Genomic DNA, 24,708 nt, shown 5'->3' with positions numbered 1-24,708 from the left:
AACAGCCACCTGCAGTACGGCAGAGCCCCTGCTGCGGCTTTGAAAGAAGTGTGAGTGTGGGCCTGGCACCTGCTCCTCTCTGCGTCTCCTACAGGATATCCGGGATCACAGGAGCTAACACCCGGAGGCCCCACTCCGCCCCACTCTGGAGGAAAGGAGACTCCAGCGTCTTCCACCAGACCTGGCGCCCCTCTGGGAAATGCGGTAACTTCATCAAGGAGGAAGACCGTAGCTGGCCACGTTTTTGTCTTTATGCTAAAAGATGGCCAACGGCGCCTCCTTTTGTCTCCAGCTACCAAAAACTCCTGGGAAATGGCCCTGACTCAGCCTCCAGTTGGCGGGCAAGGTGACGGAGGGCCCCAGGATTTCCCAGGACAGCCCTGGACTGAGCCCTGAGAGTCTCGGGTCCTGGGAAATCCCCTCTTCCGTGCGGAAAGGGATGGTTCTGTGCCTCCCAGGCAGCGGTGCTGGCGCATTTGCCACCCGCTGTCAGTATTCACAGCAACTCAAGTCCGTCGGTGTCTGCTCCGTGCGCCCGCTTTCTGGTTTCTCGTGCCCCAGCACTGGTGCGGAGTCCCGAAGCAGGTGAGGAGTTAGAGCTGGAGCTCTCACAGATGTTCTCCCAGGCGTTCTGTGCCACCATAAGAACATGCACATCAACACACAAAACCATGCAGTCACACGCGTGCTTTAATTAGAATTTAAAGGAGAAAGCGCACCAAAGTCTGCCGGAAAACATTCATTCTCTTTGGAACAATGCAGGGTTTTTTTTCCCCTCAGATTTTTATTTTTACACATTCTTGTGACATTTCTCTTTGTAAGGAACAGCAGGTTAGCAAAATCAGCTTCTTAGATGGTTCCATTCTAAATATACATCTCGAACAAACAATAACAAACAACCAGCAGGGAGTTGAAAAACATTCGATGAACACTGCTTTGTCTAAACAACCGTGGGTAGGAAAAGACTGGCTGTGTCCCCACCCTGTGCAACCACAATGTCCACTTCCCCTGCCTCTGGAGGGACCGCTGTCACCTGCCACCATGCTCAGGGTTCCCCTGCTCCTGGGTGACCCAGGGACTTGGGAACCTGTGATAGCTTGGGACCCCGGGCTGAGCGGAACACTCCCTGAAAGGTGCATTCCAACTTGCAGGTGGAAATTAGGGTCCAGGACCTTTATCTCCCAGCGTAAGTAGAAGTGGCTCACGGTATTAGTGACCTGTGCCCATCGGCATCCATTTACAAGCTCACGGCCCAGGGTAGCGGCATCCAGCTCAGTGCACCCGCACTCCTAACGGGCTCCTCATGGTCAGTCTGTCTTACATCCAACAGGAGGCGGCCAGCTTGGCCACATCCTCATCCAGAAATCACTCACGCAAACACCATTACGAGTCGCAGCCAGGCCAAAGGCAGCGCACCCCTGCGGTGCACAGCAGCCCCCGCACACCAGCCCGGCGCGTGTGGCAGGCGGACACCACGGTTCACGCTGGCCGTCAAACCCAGCTCCGCTCTGCGCCCTGCTTCCCGGCGTTTTCAATAAGTCGTCTAGAAAGCTGTGCCCATTTCTCCTCCACTTCTCAATTAAGAAAATGCACTGTCCCCTCACCTAGCTGCTGAGGCATGAGCCGGACCCCTGGAGACGTGTGTGCCTTGGGGGTCCCAGGGCCACACGGGAAGCCGAGAGGGAAGCCTCCAGGGTCCGCACCCACACCTGCCATCACCACTCGTGCGTGACTGCTCAGCACGCTGCAGTCTTCCGTGACGCTACGTGAGAGGCTGCTGCGGCTACTACTTGTGAAGCTATGCTTTTAAAAGATGGAAACTGAAAACAATACTGATGTGCAAAACAAACCCAACAGCACACGCTCATCTTCATCTCTTAAACTGGGTGGCGTACAACTACAGGTCCACGTTCCGTGGTCCGTGGGGGGCCACCATCACCCTGCTCCGGGGCCCGACCTGGGTGCCCAGCGCTGGGCTACAGCAGAGGCACCCGTTCCTTCCCCAAAGCATTTTATCCTATTTCACGTAGTATTTGTTTCCCTGGACAAACCCCCCAACTGCAACGATTTCTACTGAAAGTGCAAACATCTTCCACGTGGGTTAGCTGGCGGCTGCTGCTCCTGTTTCACTGTTTGAACTCAGACTGCCCCTCACAGCTGTGGGCTGCGAAGGGTTCCAGGGAGGCACAGACACCTTGCGTTCCCAATTTCCCTGGACTGGCCCCATTGCCAGTTTAAGCTGTGGTCTCAGCGTCAGCAACCTAGCTTCCGGGTCTACCTCCCACCAGTGAAAGACAATGTTTGGAGCCAGGGACTAAGGTGCAGAGCAGGTCAAGTTTATGCCCTGGTAGGAGCTGGCTAATCCAGACCTCGGACCATAACAAACTGGACACTGCCTAACGACCTAGTACCACACACACACACACACACACACACAAGAACGGGACCCCAGCGAGTCCCAGTGCTCCTGTCCCCTGCCCGTGGGTGCAGCGCAGGGGCACCTGTGCAAACACAGCACGTATGGTCTGAAACACTGCAGCTGACAGCTGGCCTCTCCATACCATAAATAAGGCACTGAATTCTTAGGTAGAAGGCAATTCATTTAAGCTGCAAAATGAATTTTATGACAAGTCACTTTTGGCTAAAGATGAAATTTCACACAATTTTTTAAACATGAGCAGTTTGCGTATTTCTTATGATTTCTTGTTTGAAAAGACTTTGGAAAGAGAAAAATGTATTTATTTTTCCCTTAAAATGTTAGTATATTATTTATATTAGCACATGCAAACAAAATTTACTCTTAAAAAATGTCACTTTAACTGGGTTAATGTTTAGGCATTTGCCTACGGATGACTGATTAGAGTTTCAAACAGATGCAACCTATGTCTGCAACCAGCCAAATAGTAGACATCGTCTCCACGCGTGGAGAGGAGGCTCCTTGGGGAGACTCCAAGAAAGGGAGCTTTATAAGACTACAAAGGTAAAAAGTGCTTTGTAAATTCCCAGCTCGTTAACATAATTCCAGGGCCTCCTACGGCCTGGATCCATGTGAAGCTTTGCCTGATGACTCCCAAGTACACTGCCCTAGTCTGCAGTGCTCTGCAAAGAAAGGAAAATGGGGGAGGCCCTGGGACCCCCACCCCGGCCTTAGAGTAAGCAGCGGCCTCCGCATGGCGCCGCCCCTCGGCCAGGTGCCACTCACAACATTTCTGCCCATCAGAACCAGTGTCCGTCGCTCTCCTCCTCCTCTTTGTCGAGATAAAGGAGGGCGACTTTCTTTTCGTCGGACACCACCGACCTCTGGTCCACCATCCTCTGCAGCTGCACCGTCTTATCAAACCCGGCCCGCTCCTCGGCCTCCTCTCGGGGGGCCCCGGCCGAGCCAGCATCGTTCCGGGCGCCGCGGGCCGACACGCCGTGAGCGTCTGTGTCAGCCTCTACACGGCTCACAGCCATCTGAAAGGTAAAGGAAGCTTCTTTGGGCCCCAGTGCCAGCAGCGTGCTGCCCGCTGCCTGGCCCGGCTCAGAGGCACCTGCTGAGCCAGCAAGGGCAAAGGCCCCGGTCACGGGTGCGTGGACGAGCAGCTGCCCCGGGGCGCTAGCCTCCGCAGGACCCAGCTGGATGTGTCTGAAGGACCTGCTGAGGCCTGCGCTCACTTCTGCCCCTGCTGCGTCCCCCGGGCCGTCCACAGCCCTGTGCAAGGTGCTCTTTTCAGCCACGAGGACTTTTCTACCCACGGTGTAACTCCGTGTGGCCTGGGTGGCGTCTGCCAAGCCCTCACTGGGGCCCGAGCCCTCTGAGCCACTGAGTTCCACGGGCCCAGGCGCCCGGCCGTGGAAAACTGTGTGCTCAGTGGCCTGGGCCCCGACACGGACATGCCTAATGGCCACGCTGTCCCCTGGGCCCTCGTCTCGGGGGTGCCCGGAGTCTCCTGGGACACCCGGCTCCGCCTGCTCAGAGAAGGGGACTGTGAACTCGATGTGCTCACGGGGCCCTCGGGTAGGGCCTAACTGAATGTGGCTTACAGAAGTCTGGGGAGCCACGGGCCCTCCACCCCACTTCCCGGCCCCAGAGGCGGAACCCCGCACCACCACTTCCTTCTCGGCACGAAACTGCTGCCCAAATCTGTCCGCGTCGGCGGGAGGCTCTGCCAGGCCAGGCTCTGCTGTGCCCAGGGCCTCCTGCCAGGCCGGGCCAGGACCTTGGAAGATGACTTCTTGGGACATTTGGCTCTGCTGGGGACCCAAGGTGAAGTGCCTCACCGACCGGCGGGCTCCCGCCGAGCCGGCCACCTGACTCAGGTCACCTCCCGCACTTACCTCCCCTTCGCCGGCAGCGGGTCCTATGCGGGACACCTGCTCAGTCCTCCAGATGTGGCTGGGGCCCAGCTCCACGTGCTGCGCAGACCGGCTCACGTCCTCCAGCACGGGAGACTGGGCCAAGCCCGTGGGGCTGCTGACTTCCACAGTGGCCGACACGGGGCCCTGGGAAGCCAGCAGGGGCAGCCCGGCGTCTGCCCCGTCCCCTGAGGGGCTGTACAGTTCCCTGGTGGCCCAGCGCTTGAAGCGCAAGCCGGCAGCCGGGGCTTCCGCCCTGGTGTCCCCAACGTCCCTGTCCGGGCTGCCCGGCCCTGGGCTGCGGCGCCTGGCCAGGCTCTCTCGCACCACCGACTCCACAGCTTTCTCGATCTCCCCAGCATCATCGTCTCTGCTCAGCTCCTCCAGGTCCAGCTGATCGGCGTCCACGGTCTGGGAGAGGTTGACCTCTGCGAGCAAGGTCACGGACCCGCCGCCTGAGGCCTGCACCTTCCGGACGTCCACCGAGACGCTGCCCGGCTCCCCCTGGGCCTCCCTGGTCAGGGCCGACAGCTCCTCCCTCATGCGCGCGGGCAGGGTCTCCTCCAGCTGCCCAATCACCTCCACCATCTGCTCCCGGGGCTCCTTGGACAAGACGCCCTTAATGGAGCTGCGGAATTCTTGCGGGATCTTGATTTCCTTCTTGATGACCGTGGGTTCAACGTGAAATTCGCCACTGGCTTGCTCTTTCCAGTGCACGGAGGCCACGTCGCCCTCCAAGGCGGCCGCGGGGACGTCCACGGCCTGCACAAGCTTCTCTCCGTCCGCGCCGTCCCTCTTCCTCCTCCTCCACGTGCCCGGCACGATCTCGTCTTGCCACGAGTACCTGATGCTGGACTCCTCCTCGATGTGGATCTGCCCGTACACCGAGCCCTCGTCTCTGTCCTGGCCCCCGGGGTGCTCGTCCGGAGTGGACACAAAATAGCTCTGCTCCCCCTCCGAGTCACCTGCCTCCGTCACCTCTTCCACGTGAGTGCTGTTCTCGGCGGGCCGCCCAGCCCCTTGGCGCTGCTCGGCCGAGAACGTGACCTCGCCGTCCGCGTCGCCTTCCTCTTCCTCCACAAGCCCCCTGGAGCTGGGGGCCACGTCGTCGACCTCCTCCACTTGGAAGGGGGTGGGCAGCTCCTCCTCCCTCTCCGCCCCCACGTAGCTCATGGGCTCCTCGATGATCTCCACGTTGACGACCTTGGCTCGCCCCTCCCTGCCCTTGAGCCCTAGGTCAATGATGTCACTGATCATCCGCTCGGCCGACTTCCCCTTCAGACCCACTTCCAATGCGCCCTGGCCCAGGAGCGAGTCCAGGCCGGCTTCATCAGAAACGTCGACGTCTTCCGTGAGCTTCGACTCCACCACGATTTCCGTCTTGGTCTTCCCGTCGCGGGGCAGCTCTTTCCTGCCCACGTAGGTGACCTTGGTGTCGGGAAGAGGATGCGCAGGGGCGTCTCCGTCGGGAGCCTGCGTGAACTGCTTGAGGATGCTGGTGACGATGTTTTCGGCTATGGTCTCTGTCGTGGACTCGCCCTGCTGAGAGCTGCTGGCGTCGCTGGTGCCCAGCCGGAACCGCGTCTCTCCTGTTCCCACCTCTCCACCTGAGCTGTCACCAGCACCCTGCCTCCCGGGCAGCCTGCCGTCCTGGGACACCTGGAGGCTGATGGGAACTTCCTGTACATGCGCGCTCTCTCCCCTCGGGGGCTCCTTCCCTCTGGCCTGTTCCAGCCTTTGCTGGCTCTCTCTCTTCCGAGCTTCCTTATCTAACTTGGTCAGCTCTTCCCACCTTAAGTTCCTCTCCTCCGAGGCCTTCTCTTTAGAATCAAACATCTTCTCTCTCCTCCCCTGCTCCCGCGTGGTCTTCTCTTCTGTTTTCTTTCCCACGGTGACGGTCCTCTCCTCGGGCCGAGCGCCGTCAGATGCACCTGTCACGGTGACGTCGCGGCGTTCCCAGTGCGACTCGTGAGTGCCTTTGGCCAAATAGGCGGAGGCATCGCTGGCGCCTTCGGGCTTCGGCCTGTCGGGGAAGGTCTTCCCCCGGGCCTCGGAGTTTCTGAGGAGACCGTGGGCCGGAGAGAAAGGCCGGAAGCCGTTTGGACCGTCGATGGCTTTTCCGTACGTGTACTCCTGCCGGGTGGTGGTCACGGATGAGTACCCGGAGCCCGAGACACCTCTCCCCGCGGCGCTTCTGCTAAGCGAGGCCGTCTTTGGCCCCGGCTGCCCCACCAGGGAGGAGGCCAGAGCCGCCTTCTGCCTGGCAAACAGATTCCGTTGGTTTTCCCTCCGCACCACGGAGTCGCTGCAGCGGTAGGAGGCGCTCCTGAGCTCTGCGGGAAGGGAACACACGGTGGGTTAGGATGGCCACAGCACTGCCCTCGTCCCATCGCCACAGCCCCATCCGTCATAACGGAGGTGTGGCATCACCACGGTGGGGTCGCCGCCGCCAGCGCTCAAGGCGTGTCCCCAAGGCTGTCATGGCACCATGCAGCAGCACAAAGGCCAGCAGCTCCCTCGGGTTACAGATCTCCCAGCGCTCATCCGTCTGAGCAGAAATACCGGGACGTGGTCCTAGCATGGCTCACGAGACCCCGGGGCCGGGGTGCTCGGTGTGGGGGCTGAAACTCCACGACCTTGCACCTTGGGACCACTCCTCTCCCGTTTGCTGAGGGAAGTTTGGTGTCCTTGTTTCCCGGCAGAGAAGGAATCTATGTAATTGCCCAACACCAAAGCCTACACCCGGCCACCATTCAGCCTGCTCTCGCTTTTCGCTGATTTCGAGCCTAAGGGGATTGAAGAATATTTTTAAAGATTTTTTTTTATTTATTTGAGAGGTAGAGTTACAGACAGTGAGGGGGAGAGACGGAGAGAAAGGTCTTCCGTCCATTGGTTCACCCCCCAAATGGCCGCAACGCTGGAGCTAGGCCAATCCGAAGCCAGGAGCCAGGTGCTTCCTCCTGGTCTCCCATGTGGGTACAGGGCCCAAGGACCTGGGCTATCCTCCACTGCACTCCTGGGCCACAGCAGAGAGCTGGCCTGGAAGAGGGGAAACCAGGACTAGAACCAGCGCCCATATGGGATGGCGGCACCACAGGCGGAGGATTAACCTGCTGCACCATGGTGCCCGGGGATTGAAGAATTTAACTCTTAAAGCTTTCTGGTTTCTTGGATACTTTTCTTAACACTTGACAACCTCCTCAACTGAAAATAGGCCAGGGTCCGGCAGCCTGGCTGCAACACTGCCTTCAGTTTTCGCGTTACCATCCCAGCCTGGAGGCCACCTGGGGGAGTCCGGCCCTGCCTGGGGAAAGTGCTGCCCCTGGGCCTTGCTCTTGACACTGGCAGCAGTGAGGCTGTGGCCGGGGGTGGGCCTGTGGCCCGCACTGGAGAACCCAGGTTCAGATCCAGCTCTGGCTCCAGCTTCCTGCAAATGCAGACGCTGGGAGGCCACAGTGACGGCTCCAGGACTTGGGGTCCTGCCACCCACGTGGGAGACCTGGGTTGCACTCCTGGCTCTCACCCCAGCCCAGTCCCAGTTGTGGGGATTTGAGGAGTGAGCCACTAGATCAGAGGTCTCTCTCTCTCTCCCTTTCTCTCTCCTTCTCTCTCTCCCTCTCTTTCTCTCTCTCCCTCTCTCTCTCTCTCTCTCTCTCTGCCCACTCTCTGTGTGTCTGTTTCTTTGCCTATCAAAAAAAAAAAAAAAAATAGTGAAAGACGTGATTCGAAGAAAAAGGTGGCCAGGGCCCAGTGCTGTAGTACAGCAGGTTAAGCTGCCACCTGCGACACCAGCATCCCACAGGAGCGCCAGTTCGAGTCCTGGCAGCCAGTTCCAGTCCGGCTCCCTGCTGGTGCACCTAGGAGAGCAGAAACCGCTGCTCCTGGCCCCGGGCTCCAGCCTGACCCAGCCCCAGCTGTTGCAGTCATTTGGGAAGAGAACCCGTGGATGGAAGCTCTCCCACTCTGCTCCTGTCTCTAACTCTGCCTTTCAAATAAATAAATACATCTTTAAAAAACGAGGTGACTAAGTAAGCCTTGACATCTGGTGCATGAATACATCCTATTGATCCAGCTTCCCCACCCTCTGCCTCCTAACAGGGATTTCATCACACAGAACATGTTTGGTAGCTGAAAGAGAGACAGCCTCCTGTCATCTGATAACCCCGCTCCACAGCCTGCTCCCCGAGAAGCCTTGCCGTCTGCCGTGACGAGCATTTTAAGGGGACCCTTCGCTCCGCTTGCTTTTACCTGGCAGTGTGCTCTCCACATGCTCGGTCCAGACCAGGATCTCGGGGTTACTTTCCCCTTCCAACAAGGCCCTGTGAAAAATCATTTGAAAAGACGACCCATTAGAAAACAGAAGCACGGGCAGTGCCTCTTGCAAGATGGATCACGTGGCATCAGGCCAGCGACCACAAGATCAAAGTGCCACGTGTCTCGACTCTCAGCTGGAGCGGGGCTGGGCCAGCAGGGTGCTGTGCCCTGGGGTGGCGTCCAGCCAGGGGCTGTGGTGTGGGGTGGCGAGCCCAAATGGCAGCACCCACACACCAGGGCCAGGCTGCGCTGCTCACTGCCACGTCCCTGGCACCCACACGGCGCCTGCCATTGACAGACATTCAACTGATGGCTGCTGACTGCCAGGGCTCTCCCAGTCCTGCAGGGCCACACCCTTCTGCAAAGCCTTCCAAGCCAGGGCAAGGGGGAGTGGGCGCAAGATGGTGCTGGAGAGAGGGGCCAGGAGGGGAGGTCGGGCGGTAGGGAGGGGCCCGTGCCCAGCATGTCACCCTGGGCGAGGGGGCCCCGGGACAGTTACAGCCCCCAGGGGTCTCCGTGGAGTCCCAGGTGGGAGGCAGCCTGCGAAGGCCGACCAGGAGCAGAGCAAGGGCTGACACTGCTCCCTAAGCAGCAGCCTGCACCTGTGGGCCTCAGACTGGGATCCATGGGACATCTTGGAGATGGAAGAGCAGCAGAGACAGAAGACGGGAAGCAGAGTGGTAGACCCTCTTCCCGCCCACCCCCAGGCCCCACTCCTTCCTCAGGGACATCCTCTTGTCTCCTTTAACAAAGCGTGCAAAGAGCCTGACCAGGCAATTTCTTTGGCTCTGTCTAGCTTCAAAATTCTAGAATTCTAGAATCTTCATGAAGCAGCTATTCCTGTCACTCAGCACTGAGGGCGGGGGTCAGCCCCAGGTGCCCACCAGCCGCTCCCTCCTGGAGGCCCCCAAGGCTGCAGGCAGCCCCGGACACAACTCCAGCTGCACGGGCCACGTGTGATGTCACCAGCCCCAGTCCCTGGTGACGGCCGAGGACGGCGGACAGGAGCCCCAGCCCACTTGGCAATGTGGAGGGCACTGCTGAGCGCTGTGCTGGGGGTCAGAGGAGGGAGCCCAGGTCCCAGCAGGGACCTGGCGGCTCAGCCAACCGATGTTCCTCTGAGTCGGACACCATCCCCATGCAAGATGAGAAAGCCAAGGTGGCCACAGGGAGTCTTGGAGGTGCACAGGAGTGGGCCTGCCGCAAAGGCACTGGCTCACACACGCATGCGCACACACACGTACATGTGGCACCACAGGAAGCCCAGGGCCCTGAGGCCAGAGCCCAGCCCTCCCTCCGGGGCCGGAGCCAGGAAACAGGACACCGGCCCATCGTCCACGCCCTCATGACCAAGCACTTTAGGTTCCAGCAACACAGATGGTGTCCACGGCCTAGGAAACCCTGAGGTCCACGTAATCAGAGCCAGGCCCCGGGGGTCTGCGCCCCAGGACGACAGCAGCCGAAGAGGTAGCCCCATCCCGGTCCAGCGCCCCTGTTGCCGGCTCAGCAGTGGCCTTGGCCAGAGCCTTCTGCCTGGGCTGTGCGGTCAGGAGGCCCCAGTGCCAGCTCCGTGGGGGGGAAAGGGGCTGTGTCCGCCACACGCCTCCGCGACACCATTCTGTTCCTCCCTCGGGAAGCACAGGCCTCAGTGAACGTGTTACTGAGTTCAGGACCCTGGGCAGGTACAAGGACCTGAAAAAAGGCACGAGACCCCACGCCGGGCCGGAGCCACAGCCCCGATGACCCCACGCCGGGCCAGAGCCACAGCCCCGAGGCCACCCACTTGCAGGCCTCTCCTGACCCCGCTGACGCCAGGCCCCATGCACAGGGACTTGCGGGGTCCTCGCCACCCAGAGCACAGGGCCTGTGCCCGCATCTTCACACCCAGCAACTACACGGTGCGCAGAGACAGGGTCCTGGCCACGGGCGCAGGCTCACCAGGAGGAGAGAGAGAGGCGAACACAGACAGCCGGAGCCCGCAGCCCTCTTGGCAAAGCCACCAGCCTCACTGCGAGGTCTGAGCCGGCAGTGTCTCCCGCAGACCCCGGCAGGTGCACTCCACATGGACCACCACTGAGAGTATGATGCCCTACTGGGGAGGGAGGGGCTCCTCCTGCAGTCCCCGCTCAGTGGCTGGGTGCCAGCAAGCACATGTCACCTTCTGTGCCCAAGAGCCCACCGTGGGGGCCTGAACGCACAGTGGAGCAACGGCCATCAGACTCACACCTTGGTGGCAGGCCCGCCAGTCTGCAAGTGACGTGGTGAAGGCAGAGAGGGGTGGCCAGGGAGGATTCCTCCAAGGCTGCTCCAGAAATGTCTGCAAGGAAAAGGTTCCCACAACTTCAACCAACGGGCAGAACATTCTCTGCCGCTCCCATCAAACCTGGCTGTTCTAAGCTGTGGCCGAAAGCTGCCTCCAGGCCCTGGAGACAGAGAGACGTCAGCCCGGCTCCTGGCTCTCTCACAGCTCTGCCTGCAGGAAAACAGGCCACCGCACTGGGAGAGCCCAGGCCTGGCCTGGTGATGGGCCAATGCAAATCCCCAGCGTGCAAGGGAGCTGGGATGTGGCATCTGGCCAGGCTCCAGGCCCTAACAGGCCACCCGGCATCCTGACCAGGCCGGCCGCAGGGCTCTGTGCCTGGGTAGGTGATGCCATAGCAACCGCAGGGCAGCTCTGCAGGAACCTCAGGGCCGGAAATGGGAACGGGAATGAGGGAGGAGGGGCAGGCAGAGGAGGTTTCCAGAAGCAACGCCTGGGCAGAGCCTGTTGGTGCCTCCTCACCAAAAGCAGGCACAGAGCTGGGGAGCAAAGCGGAGGCCGCAGACCAGACCCTTGCAGCTGCAAGCTGAGCCTCAGGGCCGCTTCAGCCTCCTCCCCCCACAGAGGGCAGAGGTGCTGCCTGGGTCCCCTGGCCGTGGGACTGTGTCTCAGCTCACTGGAAAGAGAGCTGAGCGCAAGGGTGGGGCGAGGGCCACAGCCGCCCCTCCTGTTCCCACGAGGAGCTGTCTTTAGAGAAGAGGCAGGGAGGCCACGGTGCCGAGCCGCTCCTAGGTCAGCCCTGGAGACGGACACATCAGAGGATCAACAGAGGCGGAGGGGGCACAGAGCAGGTGCACAGAGCAGGTGCATGGGTTCAAATCCCGCTCCTGCCACTGGTTCTGGGACCCGGGGCTGTGACCCAGTCTCCCCGCTTCTGAAATGGGGAGCACTCCCAGGCTTGTGGTGACAACAAAGCCACGCTGCCACAGCCTAAGTGCTCAGGACCTGTCCGTCATCACCGGTCCCCATCGCCAGCCCCTCCTCCACCGGGGGCAGGGATTCTGAGTCGCCTCCACCTCAGGGCCAAGCGAATGTCACTCTTTTATTTGGCTGATGCCCAGACGAATTAACACAGCCTCTCGATGAGGTATTCTCAGCATGACATGACTTTATGAATTCCAAGTATTACACCTGGTAACAAGGTAGGTCTCAGGGCTAACACACTCCTATGAGTCTTTTAAAAAATAAGATTTAACTGAAAAAAAGGTACTTCTCTAAAACCCCAAGAAACCCCTGAGAACTGTTTTCCTTTGAACTCACTCACGAAAGGGACAGGTGACATAAAGAGACAGGTGACCTAAAAAACCATGGAGCAGCAAGAGATATCATCAGGAGAATGAAATTATAGCCAGTCCATCCTCCCCAGAGTCTACACACAGCAAAATAGACGAGAACAGTGGGGCTGGCATTGTGGATTAAGTTGCTATCTATCTGGGACGTCAGCATCCCATATGGGCAGCTCCAGTTCCAACCCAGCTCCCTGCTAACGCACGTGGGAAAGCAGCAGAAGATGGCCCAAGTACTTAGGCCTCTGCCGTCCCATCGGGAGACCTGGATGAAGCTCCTGGCTCCTGTCTTCGGCCCGGCCCAGCCGAATGGCTGTTGTGGCCATTCGAGAAGTGAACCAGTGGATGGAAGATCTCCCTATCTCTGTCTCTATCTTTCTCTGTAACTCTGCCTTTCAAGTAAATAATTATATTTTTAAAAAAATATATTCAGGAAAAAAAATTCCAGAAAGTTCCATAAAGTAAAACTTGAATTTGTCAAGTGCCGGGTGCTACCCTGAATTCAAGGGAAGGAAGTCGTGTGTGGCACAGGCGCTGCCACCTGCTGTTGCGTCACAGCCTCAGGCTCTCCCAGCACCGCTGGCCGGAGCCCGCCTGCCACCTGTCTCGGCGCAAACGTTGGGGTACTTAGGCCTAGGGTGGAAAAGTCCAGACTGAACATGTACAGACTTCTTTCCTTGTTGTTACCCCCTAAACAACTCAGGACACCAACTACGTACACAGCACGTAGGTGCACACGTCTCCTGGAGCTGGTGTAGTGTACGAAAGCAGATGTGCAGGATCTGTGCAAGAACCAGGCCGCGCCACAGAGGGGACCTGAGCACCTGCAGCCTTTGGTATCCTCGGGGGTCCTGGAACCAAGGCCCCGCTGACACCAGGGGACGCTGGCATGAGCATCGGGAGTTTGCGCTGCTTCCCCAGCCAGCTCAACGAGACGAGACCGAATCGCGACCCTACACACCCTCCCCTGGGGACACAGAGAATGTTTTTTGATGCTGTTTTCTATGCAACTTTCTAAAGGGACTTTTGCCTTAACAGCGTATGGCTGATGGCAGTGTATTGCCGCGGGAAGCTACTGCTTGTCCGGCTTTGCCTCTTTGGCACGTCCTTGGCCTGTCACACCTGGACCAGGAGGTCACGTCAGCAGTGAGAGGCTCTTGGGGGCCTGCCAGGTCTGGATTTTGCCACCGTTTTTGCCGTCTTCAGTTTCCCCACCAATCCTTCCCGAAAACCTGCTCTGCAGAGAGGGCTCGGTGCTCCTGGAACCTAAACGCTTGGTCCAGGCTGTGCCGGCCACTGAAAGCAGCCCAGCCCTCCCGGCTCAGAGCCGGCTCTACCAGGGCTGCCGCCTGCTTCAGAGCCTCATCACTGCACCCCAGGAACCAGAGGAGCCCCCTGAGGCCTCTCTGCCCCAAGCTCCACACCCCAGCTGCTGGAACCGCCTTCCTCCACCACCATCAGCCCTGGCCTGAAGCCCCAGCTCAGGCCCCTGGCCTTTGGGGACCCTGTCCCCCTCCCAGACCTCTGCCCAGTTTCTGACCCCGACTTGCCACATGCAGGCCCTCCTGATTCATCTCCCCATGTCCCCCGTCACCTGCAGAGCCCAACTCAAACCCCACAGGCTTTGAAGGGCTCCCATAATCACCTGCGCCAGAGCCCTCACCGTCTCTGAACGTCTTTGCCTGCCGCGGGCTGGCGGTGGGGCATCTGCACTGCTCCGTCTAAACCTGCAGTCCGGTTTCAGCAGCGCGTCTGACTCCGCACCTAAGCCGTCCGCGCCCCTGCTCCCCCAGCCCTCCTTGTCAGCTCCTCCCCCGTGCACCTGTACAAACCGCCCCTCCCCCAAGACCTGGGTCAGTCACTTCACCTCCCTCCAAAGCCTTCCCTGATTCTTCCCTGATTCTGATCCCTGGGAACCTGGTCTTAGTGCGTGGTTTGCCACATTTCTTGTTTGCTCCCTCGCAGGGCGCTATTAGGTCCACATTGCCTTATCTACGTACTGGCCGAACCCCTGCCATCCCTGCTGAGCCCAGCGCTGTCCCTGTGTGCCGAGCACCAGAGGGCACAGCCCCCAGCTCACGAAGCACCCCTGGCTTCCCAGGTGTGACTCTTGCCCATCCATCGCATGCAGCCTTCCGTAACTGCCCCTAAAACTGAGCTGCCCAGGGACACGCAAATGCCTGGCATAGCCCCAAATGTCACACTAGCTCAGTCCTCGGCTCCTCACCCAGGCTGTTCCCTCTAACAGGAAATCCACACAGTCAGTTACCGGCTTCCCTTCCTGCAAGACCCAAGCATCACCTCTTCCAGGAAGCCCTCTCTGTATCCTCGTTGGCCTCCCACCATACCCAGCACATCGTCACCCTAAAAATGAAGACCAGAGCCGCGACTTCACCACCTTCTGCCCACGGCATCCCAGTACCGCCGGCACCTCCCTGTCTAACTCCAGTCAGGAGAGCACAGGGTGAAGCCTGAGGTTACAAACCCCAGGGCCAGATCTCGGGCTGTCTACTTCCTGTGCGAGCTTTCAGGAGACAGCCTCCTTGAGCGGGTTTTACCTCTTCGGTGAAGCTGTAGAAACTGGAAACCCTGTCTCCAAAGCTCTTAGTGCACGGCAGGTGGAAAACAGACCCGGTGACCGCGGATCAGGTCTGTGAGCAGAAGGCGATGCTACACCCAGGCCACACCTGGCGACCTGCAGCAGGTGTAAAACCACACCCGGTCCAACCCCACACACATCTAATCAGACTCTAGGCTGGGCCCAGGACTCGAAGCTTCTCCAGGTTCTCCAGGTGACGTTTGCACAGGTACGGTCCAGGCTGGGAACCACACCCGGTCCTGGATCTGAGCCTCTCCGCTCCAACCACCTGGCTGCCCACTCACACGCAGGTGGATGAGCACCTGCAGCCCCCACAACCACCTGGTGACAGAGATGGGGGAAGCCTTCGGGCGGGGCACACCTGCTACACCTGCTCCCCTCCAGCTATCCGCAACCCAAGGTGCCCTACGGCTACAGCCAACCGCCACCTGCAGCGTGGGAGCCAAGGACAGCGCCAGGGCTGCAGTCTGCTGGTGCTCCAAGGTCTCATTCCCATACCACCTGCCCGGCGAGGTGCCAGCAGCTTCCCCAGCCACACACAGAATAACAGGATGATGGAAACCTCTGGGGGCAGGCACTGTGGCATAGCAGGTTAAGCCCCTGCCTGCAGTGCCAGCATCCCATATGAGCACCAGTTATGTTCCAGCTGCTCCACTTCTGATCCAGCTCCCTGCTAATGGCCTGGGAAAGCACTGGAAGACTAAGTGTGTGGGCCTGGGAGGCCATGTACCTAGGGCTGCTGGGGCCATCCTGCCAGCAACAGGGCCAGGACACGGTCAGCCTCTCCCTGCTACCTGGACCCCCGCTCCCATGAGAACCTCCTTCCTTTCCAGACCGGAGCCAGTGCACAAGGGGTTCTGTCACCCACAACTGAGAAACCCCCAGCGAGGGATATCTCCACCCCACCAAAATACAGCCTGACCATGCCAAGCTTCCCATCTTGGTCAAGTCCAACTGTGCGGGCCCCACCGATTTACCTATGGGACCGGTCACTCCCCGAGACCGCCAGGGCCTGAGGAGGACGGGTGGGCCAGGGCCCCCTCCCCTCTCTCTGAGCCCAACCACCAGCCCTGTCTGAAGGACTCAGCCACAGGGTGGCTCTCAGAGGGGGTCCAGAAAAGCTTCCACCAGCTTCACCCCGAGACCACCCCTCAGTTCAGCCAAGGCTCCTCCAGGGGCCGCGGTTCCCCGGGGCAGGCCTCACTTCACCCCCCCCCAGCAGCCCCCTGGAGGTGAGGAACGCCCCGGGGAGGTAAGTCCCCCCCGACAATTACCAGCGACCCTGCGACCCTGAATGGGCGTGAAAGCAGCCCAGGTCACAGTGAGATGCCTAAGCAACACCACGGCCAGGAGATGGCTGAGACGGCCTCCAGAGTGCTGAACCGGCCTGGGCTCCATCCATGCCCGGCCCCCGCCAGGGGTGAGGCCACACCCCGTCCTTATCCTCTCCAGGCTCACCTCCCCCTGCCGTCCACCTGGCTTTCACTTCTGTGCCTCCGGCTCTGCTGGCGTGATCAGGGTGTGCTCTCCACAGGCCGGGGAACGAAGCCGGTATGGACATCATTACCGCCTTCCACGCTTCGGAAGGCACAGGCCCGGGCCCCACCCGGCCAGCTCTGCCCCTCACCAGCCTGCAACCCTGAGCCCCTGGCCTCTCTCTCACAACCGTCAGAGCCGTGAGTGGTTCCCAGGGAGCGGAGACCACCAAGGACTCAGTGTCGTCTCTGGCAGGCAGGCAGGGCTCCTCGCGGGGGCTGGTGTCGCTGTCCCTCCTGGTGGGGAACCTGGGTCCCCCTCTGTAACGCCCCCTCTGTAAGTTGCCAAGATCCGGGCCCCTCAGTGGCAACCCTCACAGAGCGTGAAACCGCCAGGAAATGAGGACCACCTGACCCCGGGGGCACGGGGAGTCACGGCAATGCAGGGGCGCCCCTCTGCCGGCCCGCAGGCCACCCCAGGGACACCAGAAAACCTCCTCCACCCCACCTCGCACCGTGCCTCCTTCCCACCTGGGTGCTTCCGTTGAACTCAAGTCAACACCCAATAAACACAGCCGCGGCCCCAGAGTGCCACTGGGATCTCTAGACAGAGACCAGAGCCAGGGGGAGCGACCACGGAGCCCAGGCTGGGGGAAGCGACAGCCCAGGAGCTGGCCGATTGGAGCTTGCTGGGCCGGACCCCGGGCTGCCACATTCTGGCCTGCAGCGTCTCTCAGCAAAGTTTGCTCTCGCGTAAACACAGCAGCCGACTCCGAGGAGCCAAGGAGCCGACACAACGGCGCCCCGGACGCATGGGCAAGGGGGCGGGGGGCAGGGCTCTGCTGCGCCCATCATCGGCTCGTCCTCCTCCCTGTGGCCCTGGACCCCCGGGCTGGCCACACCAAGGGCTGCTCTCTGCTTGTCGTGAAGACACAGGGACTCGGACGGGGTCACTCCGGGGGCTCCGTCGGGCAGACCTGGCCCGGGTCCTCACCTGTAAGTGGCCACCTCTAGGCTGAGGCCGTTCTTCACCTTCACGAGATCCTGATGGTCCCGCAGCCGGTCAGCCATGGCCAAGGTGAGGGCCGCCTTCTCATCCTCCAGGCCGGCAATCACGCCCTAGAAAGACAGAAGGGCCTCGAGGTCAGAGGACGCGAGCTTTACTGGGTCCAAGCAAAGGAGCCAGCAGTCGAGGGCACACAGAACCATCAAAAACCGCCAGTCCTGTTCAACACGCAGTCGCTGCCAGGGTGGCTTTGGACGCCGGGTCTCTTCTCACCGCACACAGCGGACGTCTGCAGAACGCTGGCTTCCCCGCTCAGGGTCTCAGCAATGAATTCTGGGGTCGGGACTGTGGCACAGCAGGTAAAGCTGCCATCTGGGATGCCGGCATCCACGTGCGCACCAGTTGCAGCCTCAGCTGCTCTACCTCCGATCCAGCTCCCTGCTGATGCGCCTGGCAAAGCAGCGGAGGATGGCCCAAGTGCTTGGGCCCTGCACCCAGCTGGGAGACCCGGAGAAGCTCCTGGCTCCTGAATTGGCCCAGCCCCGACTGTTGCAGCCATTCAGGGAGTGAACCAGTGGATCAGTGGATGGCAGATCTCTCTCTCTCTCTCTCTCTCTCTGTGTGTGTGTGTGTGTGTGTATAACTCTGGCTTTCAAATAAATAAATCTTAAAAAAAAAAAACATTCTCATGAGGTTATTCAAATTATCCCACAGTTTAGACAACAGGTCCATGTAGGGACCAGAACGTCCGTCATCTAAGATGCTACAGACCAGAAATCTGGGGTTTCCCAGTATTTCAAACATGAGTCTCTCTGATCTGAACTAGAAGTTCCCCAAAGTCATGATTTTCCCAGTAAGAAGCAGGTGAACTGCCAGTGCAGTTCTTTGTTTCAAAGTAGAAGAGCTACTTCTTTTATATCATCCGGGAAGAAACAAAAGATAAAATCCAGACCCAGATGCCAACCCTGATATCAACCGAGGTCAGCCCCCTGCGCACCTCCTCACAATGCTCCAAGACCCTCTGGCTGTCCACTCGCACCTGCCAATTCCTCTGTCCAGCCTTCCGCCTCCCTGGCTGGGAGACACTGCTGCTGCCACACCCCCCCCACCCTCCCGACCAGCCCTGGCCCCCCAGACACAAGCCACACAGCACGCACTCGCTGAACTGAATTCAAAGCACAAGGATCAAGACAACACTGCTGTCCTCAAAAATGTTTCTCTTGAAGTTGACAATATCCTTTAACGAATAAGCACGATGGCTGCATTCGTACTAGTTTTTTGCAGTCTTGTATTTTCTCCCTAGCGATTCACTGGTCACTCTGGGGAACAATGAGCCACATTCACACTGAAACATGGAAATAAGTCCACGTACTCTTCCCTTCTGCTTTGAAGTAGCGTTATTTCCAAGCAGAGTGCGCTCGACGGATCTATGCCTACACACCTGTATCTTTTTAGAATCCACCCAAGTAACAGAAGCGGGATCAGGAGTGTCTTCACTGCCGCTGGAATGCCGCCACCAGAGGCATCGAGCGAGATGATGAGGGGCCGCGATGAGCACCCCGGCACCTGCAAAGCTGGGGAACGGCCGTACAGAGCTCTCACGGATCGGTCATCTTTGGAAATGTGTGATCCGCACACAAACAACTCTGCTCCCAGTAACAGTTCTGTTCCTAAGCCGGTGACGGCTGTTAGGCTCGGTTCTTACACAAAAGGTGCTAAGAACAAAAAGAAAACCCAAGTAGCTTTTAAAGCACAGGTGTGCATTTGAGAGCCACTGGCGAAGGTCCCAGGGCCCATCGGGGTTCACAGACCCCAAGGCTGGCAGAGCAAGCACAGAGTGACCCGCCACAGCAGAACTTCTGACAGTTTTAATGGCAGGGACTGGATTTAGCCATGATATTCAAAGTGTATATGGTTAGGTCTCAGCGTTAAAACCCTATGTTCCCCTGTTTTAGTGAGACTAGAAACTCAGGTACAAGGTTGCAATAGCAAATGCTCCGTGTGTGTGTGTGTGTTTGTGTGTTTGTGCACGCGCGTGTGCACACGCTCTCTAATACAGGAAATCGGATCTAGACATTAGAACTCGAGAATTTATAGTAACTTATGCTTTACGAAGCAACTCAGGATTGTTGACCTGCTTGAAGGACCAGCGTGTGGCCCAGCGGGGTAAGTCACTGCTTGCAACACCCACATCCCACATCTAAGGGCCGGGTCAGACCCCGGCTCTGCCATTTCCAATCCAGCTCCCTGCTAATGCACCTGAGAAAGCAGCACAAGATGGCCCAGGTACCCAAGGCCCTGCACCCGTGTGGGAGACCCGGATGGAGCTCCTGGCTCCTGGCTTCAGCCTGGCCCAGGCCTAGTTGTCATGGCTCTTTGGGGAGTGAACCAGAAGATAACCTGTTCTCTCCCTCCACATGCCCCCCCCCCCCATTGTCACTCTGCCTTTCAAATAAATCAATAAACTGACTCAATCGATTGATCTGGTTTTTAAAAACTGCCTAGAAAAAAACATCAAATGAACTCAATTCTCCAGCCACTAACCTAGGCAGGACAGGATTTCCCAGGCTCGGCCCAGGGGAGTCTCTCCTTCCAGGATACACCGAGAAGACCCCAGAAAATATGAAGAGGAAAACCTAGCTGGGTTTAGGCTGAGATAAGGACTGTTCTGAGCACATTTCCACGTGAGCCCACTCTCCCTAAGCTGTGAAAGGAGAGTTGGTCAGCTCCCGGAAGCAAGGCTGACTGCTTCCAGTGGCTTCCAGTGGCTTCCCCAGGGCTGCTGGCCGAGAGAAGCTGCAGACAAGGGCTCAGCTCTGCCAGAGGTTTTCCAGCTGCGGGCCAAGCCCAGGCTCTGCAGCCCCAGGGCCGGGAAGTGAACCCAACCCCCCCAGAAGCGGTTCCCTGGGTGCTGCCGAGGCCTGGGGAGGCACCCCTCTCCCGCAGCATCGCTAGAGGCAGTGAAGTGAGCTCCACACCAGGAAAAGCGGCTGCCGTCCGTGCCACAGCCCTGACCTTCTATCCCCAAACCTGAGCGCCCCTTGTTGGGACAGCCATGAAGACGATGCAGAAAGAGCCTACAAGTGGCCTGTCACTTAGAATGCTGACGGTTAGAGCCCCAGGCGGTTGGAAGACTGTGACAACCCCATGCAAGCACGCCCCAGGTGCCCACCCTGTGCTCACAGCTCCAGGCCAGCAGTGCCCTAACCCCTGGTGGCCATCTCACACCAGGCATGCAAGCTCCCACCCACAGTGGCCCTCCCGCACCCACCCTGCAGCACCCTCTCCCTCCAGCTGCTGGGGCCGCCAGCCGGGAGCCAGCTGTCATTCCCCCTCCATCTCTGCACCAGTGGCAAGCCCTGCAGGGTCCCCTTCTCAGCCCCGGGTCTGGGCCTCCTGCCTTGACTATCACAACAGGCTCCTCACAAGGTCTCCCGGCTCCCGGTATCTAGAGACAGAGTCAGGTCCCAACCCCCTCCGCTAAGCAGCCCCTGTGGCTTCCCATGGAGCTAAGAGTCCAGGCGCTGCCCCTACCCCCTTGCAGACTGCGCCCCAGCCACCCTGGCCCCCAGCCATGCCCTGCCCCCAGCCATGCCCTGTCCCCAGCCACCCTGGCCCCCAGCCATACCCTGCCCCCAGCCACCCTGGCCCCCAGCCATGCCCTGCCCCCAGATCTCCGAGGTCAAGGAGCTCCTTCTGTTTTGTTTTCTACTGCTCTCCCCAGCCACTGCGAACAGAGTTGGGCACACAGAGCGTCACGGCTGTGAGTTGAATGAATGAACTTTTGAACTCAACAAGCCCCGGGAGCCACTTTCACGTCCCCTATAACACAGATAGGGAAACTGAGTCACAGAAAGGTTAATGAACATAGCCCGCTCATAGAGGTCCCATTCTCCCAGAAGTGCAGCCCAAGTGAATGGTTTTTCTTCCAAGCTACAGGAGGAGCGCAGAGGCTGGTACACTGGGTGCAGGGTGGGGGGTGGGGCCACCCTGCCAGTGCCCCTAACTCCCACTCCTGCCCAATGGAGCAGGGCCCTAAGGCACAGGGACACAGAAACAGCGGGCGAAGGAGATTTAATGCGGGAACGACTGACAAGTCGGGAGGCTCTGAGCACCCTGCGATTGCCAGCTAACGGGGCACCTCGGGCAGTCCTTTAGAGGGGCAGGAACCTCAATTTCATTCCTGCGACACGGGGCTGAGATGGGCACCCACCTCTGAAGACTGGTGGGAGGACTGAGAGTGAGCAGGTGTGAAGGGCACACAGGACGCACTTCGACCACAGTAACAGAACGTTTCTCACGCAATAGTAGTTACCCTCGTGTGCTGCAATAACATCTGGAGAAATTGAAGGCTGGGGGCTGGATCGACCGCCTGCTCTTTAACATAACCCCCGCCGCTTTCCTGATGGCTGTTGCGCCTTTGGGATGCAGTTTGAGACACAGTTACTCTGACCCTGCAGGGGAAAGACTCAGGACGTGGCAAGGAGAGCGAGCGGGAACAGCCACAAATCGGTCCCTGCCGGCACTGTGCCTGCTCTTCAAGTTTAGGACATGGGAGCCAACGCCAGGGAGACAGAGGTGTCCCTGGGCGGGGCACTGAGGCCAGGTGTGAGCTCAGCACCGGCACCTCCCAGCTGGGCTGCCCAGGGTGCTAGCGGCCCTTGCACTCCCCAGCTGCCCTTCAGTTAGACTGCCCACATCCGGCTCAGCCGTGAGGTCCTGGTGACGATCCCATGAGGGGCGAGGGTTCTACAGGTAAAAGAGCGCCCAGAAAGGTGGGGGCCCAGTGAGCCGAGCTTCCGCCACGCAGCGACGGTGAAGGGCGCCCAGAGCAGTGGCACCCACGCTGGCTGGCACGGCACAGCCCTGGGGCATGGGACAGGGAGGGGTGCTCTGGGCAGCGCGCTTGGGAGACGGTGTTTTGGAGTCACAACACCCATTGGTGAGAAGCTCCCTGGAAGGTTGCCTTAAGACAGCTTTTCACTGGCTCAGCAGGGAGCTCAGGGCCCCGTGGAGCCTCTGGAAATCACCGCCCGCTGTGGCCAGGCCCCACCCTCGCTCCACCTGCACTCAGTGTGGACAACAAAGAGGTGGAAGCCAAACAAAACCTTCCACCAGCAAGACGATATCCCAGACAACACAGCACCTCGTGCTGCCCGGTTCCCCCTGGATCTCCAGCTCTCTGAATTCTGAGGCCCGTGCGCGGGGCCAGGGGCTGGGAATTGACCACCTGACACCTGCTGGTTCCTTGACGCTGTCTACCATCGCCCACCTCCCCCCCCCCATTCCACACCCACCCCACGACTGTTGCAAAAAGCACAAGCATCACTCTGTCTCACCTCTTCCACCCACAGCTGCACAGATTGTGTGGACGTTATTTCTAACCACCATCCGCTAGCACAAGCTGGGATGACTCCCAGTTCTGGCCGGCCAGGGCCAAAGGCCAGGACTGGACTGAGTGTACAGACAGACCATAAATCAGGCCCAGGTGGCAGAGCCCTGCTCCTCTGAAATAGTAACTGTGTACATCAGCCCGCACTTGTAATAACATCCCGTTCGTTCGCTCAGGAGCCTGATTTCCCACAAGCCTCGCACCGCCGGAGACTCTGCCCCGGGGTTGCGCTTGAGAGCAAAATGCCTCTGATGAGGCGCTCAGCTGCGCCAGGGCTGCCCCTATCCAGGAACTCACAAGGCAGCCCCCACCCCACCCCGGGAGCCACAGCTGGGAACTCAACCCGGCCAAGCACAAACCGTTCTGGAAACCAATTTCCAAGCCCTCCGGGAAAGGCCTTGCCACGGGCACACGGTGGCTGGGCGGGGACGGAGGAGCTGTCATTTGGGGGGCGGGGGGCTGTCGGTTCACTTTTAGGCTCTGGTCTAGTGGGTATCCGAGGTACGGGGAGGGGCTCGATGCACCAGCCACGCTGTCACCTACCAAGAGGACAGGCCGGGGCCTGCCCCTGGATGGACCCACGAGGGCCCGCTCCTTCCGGAGCTGCCAGAGTGCACAGCGGCTCCCAGCGCCCCGGTGCCGCCGCCACCAGGGCATCCTCTGGGCGGGCCCCTGCTGTGCACCGACCCCCAGGCGCACCGACCTGGAGCTCCTCGGCGCGCAGCCCGTACTCCTCGCGCCTCCGCAGCAGCTCGTCCTCCAGCCGCGCGCGCAGCTGCTCCAGCTCCAGCGCCTGGCGCCCCAGCGCCTCCACCTCCTGCGCGCACAGCCGCGCCTCCTCCTCGGCCTCGCGCCGGCTCTCGAGGCCGCGCCGCAGCACCTCCTCCAGCTCGCGCACCTCGGCCTCGTACAGCTGCGCCGTCTCCTGCCACGACTCGGCCGCCAGCAGCGCGAAGCTGTCGTGCAGCTCCCGCAGGCGCGGCGGGGGCGCGGCGGGGCCGGCGGCGCGGGCGCGGTAGTGCAGGGTCAGGCTGGCGGCGCGCGAGCGCAGCTCCCGCACGTCGCGATCGTGGGCCGCGTGGAGCCCGTCGCGCTCGGCCTGCAGCCGGCCCAGCAGCGCCTCGAGGGCCGCCCGCGCGTCCAGCGCCTCCTGCAGCTCGCGCCGCTGCGCGCCCAGCTCGGCGTCCAGGCGGCCGCGGGCGGCGCGCTCCTCTCCGCCCAGCTGCTGCAGCTCCCGCAGCTCACGCCGCAGCGCCTCGCACTCGCCCTCGGCCAGCGCCGTGGTCCAGCTCAGCTCGTCCAGCTGCTGCCGCAGGCCGTGCGCCTCCTCGGCGAAGCGGGCCTGCCCCTCGGCCCACGCGGCCTCCCGCGCGTTCCGGCACCGCAGCTCCTCCTCCAGGAGCAGGTTCTCGCGCTCCAGCTCCCGCACCCGGCACACGTAGTCGTAGAGCCGCGCGTTGAGTTCCTGCAGCTCGGCCTTCTCGGCGCCCGTGTGCAGCCGCCAGGACAGCATCGTGCTGGGCGTGTGCGGCTCCCCCCGGCCCGCCGCGCTCCTCCTGCCCTGGTTGTGTCCCCGCCGCCTCTCCGGCCCCGCCGCGCCTCTCCGGCCCCGCCGCCGCCGCCGCCGCCTCGGAGGCCCGCAGACTGCCGTGGGAGCCTCCCGGCCGCTGCACTTACAGGGCGCGGCCCACGGCCTGCAGCCAATCAGAGCGCGGCCCGGTGCGGTCGCCGCGGCCGCAGGGCGCCCCCTGCCGGCCCGAGCGCGGCGCCGCGCGCAATCTGTCCGGGGACCCGGGTGGAGGGGAGCCTGGGCGGCCCCCATGAGACGCACCGCTGTCCCGGCGGCTGCGGTGACACCTGCTGGTGACAGCTGCTGGGCCGCGGAGCAACCTGTCGGGGGATCTGGCGGAGTGGAGCCAGGGAGGCCCGGGGAGGCCCTGCTGGTGACACCTGCTGGGCCGCCGAGCTGCCCGTCGTG

General features: G+C 60.5%; 1 protein-coding gene across 2 annotated transcripts; it reads right to left on the bottom strand.

Annotated features, from left to right (window-relative positions):
- Nucleotides 1-672: 672 nt before the first annotated feature.
- On the bottom strand, nucleotides 673-24,393 carry SYNM (synemin). Of its 2 annotated transcripts, XM_051822966.3 has the most exons (5): nucleotides 23,434-24,391; nucleotides 17,327-17,451; nucleotides 8,587-8,657; nucleotides 4,321-6,671; nucleotides 673-3,456 (listed from the first exon to the last, which is right to left on the bottom strand). In XM_051822966.3, the coding sequence occupies exons 1-5, from the start codon at nucleotides 24,241-24,243 to the stop codon at nucleotides 3,217-3,219; spliced, it is 3,597 nt and encodes a 1,198-aa protein (XP_051678926.3). In that variant the 5' UTR covers nucleotides 24,244-24,391; the 3' UTR covers nucleotides 673-3,216. The 2 variants fall into 2 exon arrangements, with proteins under 2 accessions (XP_051678926.3, XP_051678925.3); XM_051822965.3 differs by having other exon boundaries at nucleotides 673-6,671; nucleotides 23,434-24,393.
- Nucleotides 24,394-24,708: the final 315 nt, after the last annotated feature.

The sequence above is a fragment of the Oryctolagus cuniculus genome, chromosome 12 (genome assembly GCF_051225735.1).
Source record: "Oryctolagus cuniculus isolate XC-2025 breed Fujian yellow rabbit chromosome 12, ASM5122573v1, whole genome shotgun sequence".
Lineage (NCBI taxonomy): Eukaryota > Metazoa > Chordata > Mammalia > Lagomorpha > Leporidae > Oryctolagus > Oryctolagus cuniculus.
This window is presented reverse-complemented; position numbering and strand designations above follow the sequence as displayed.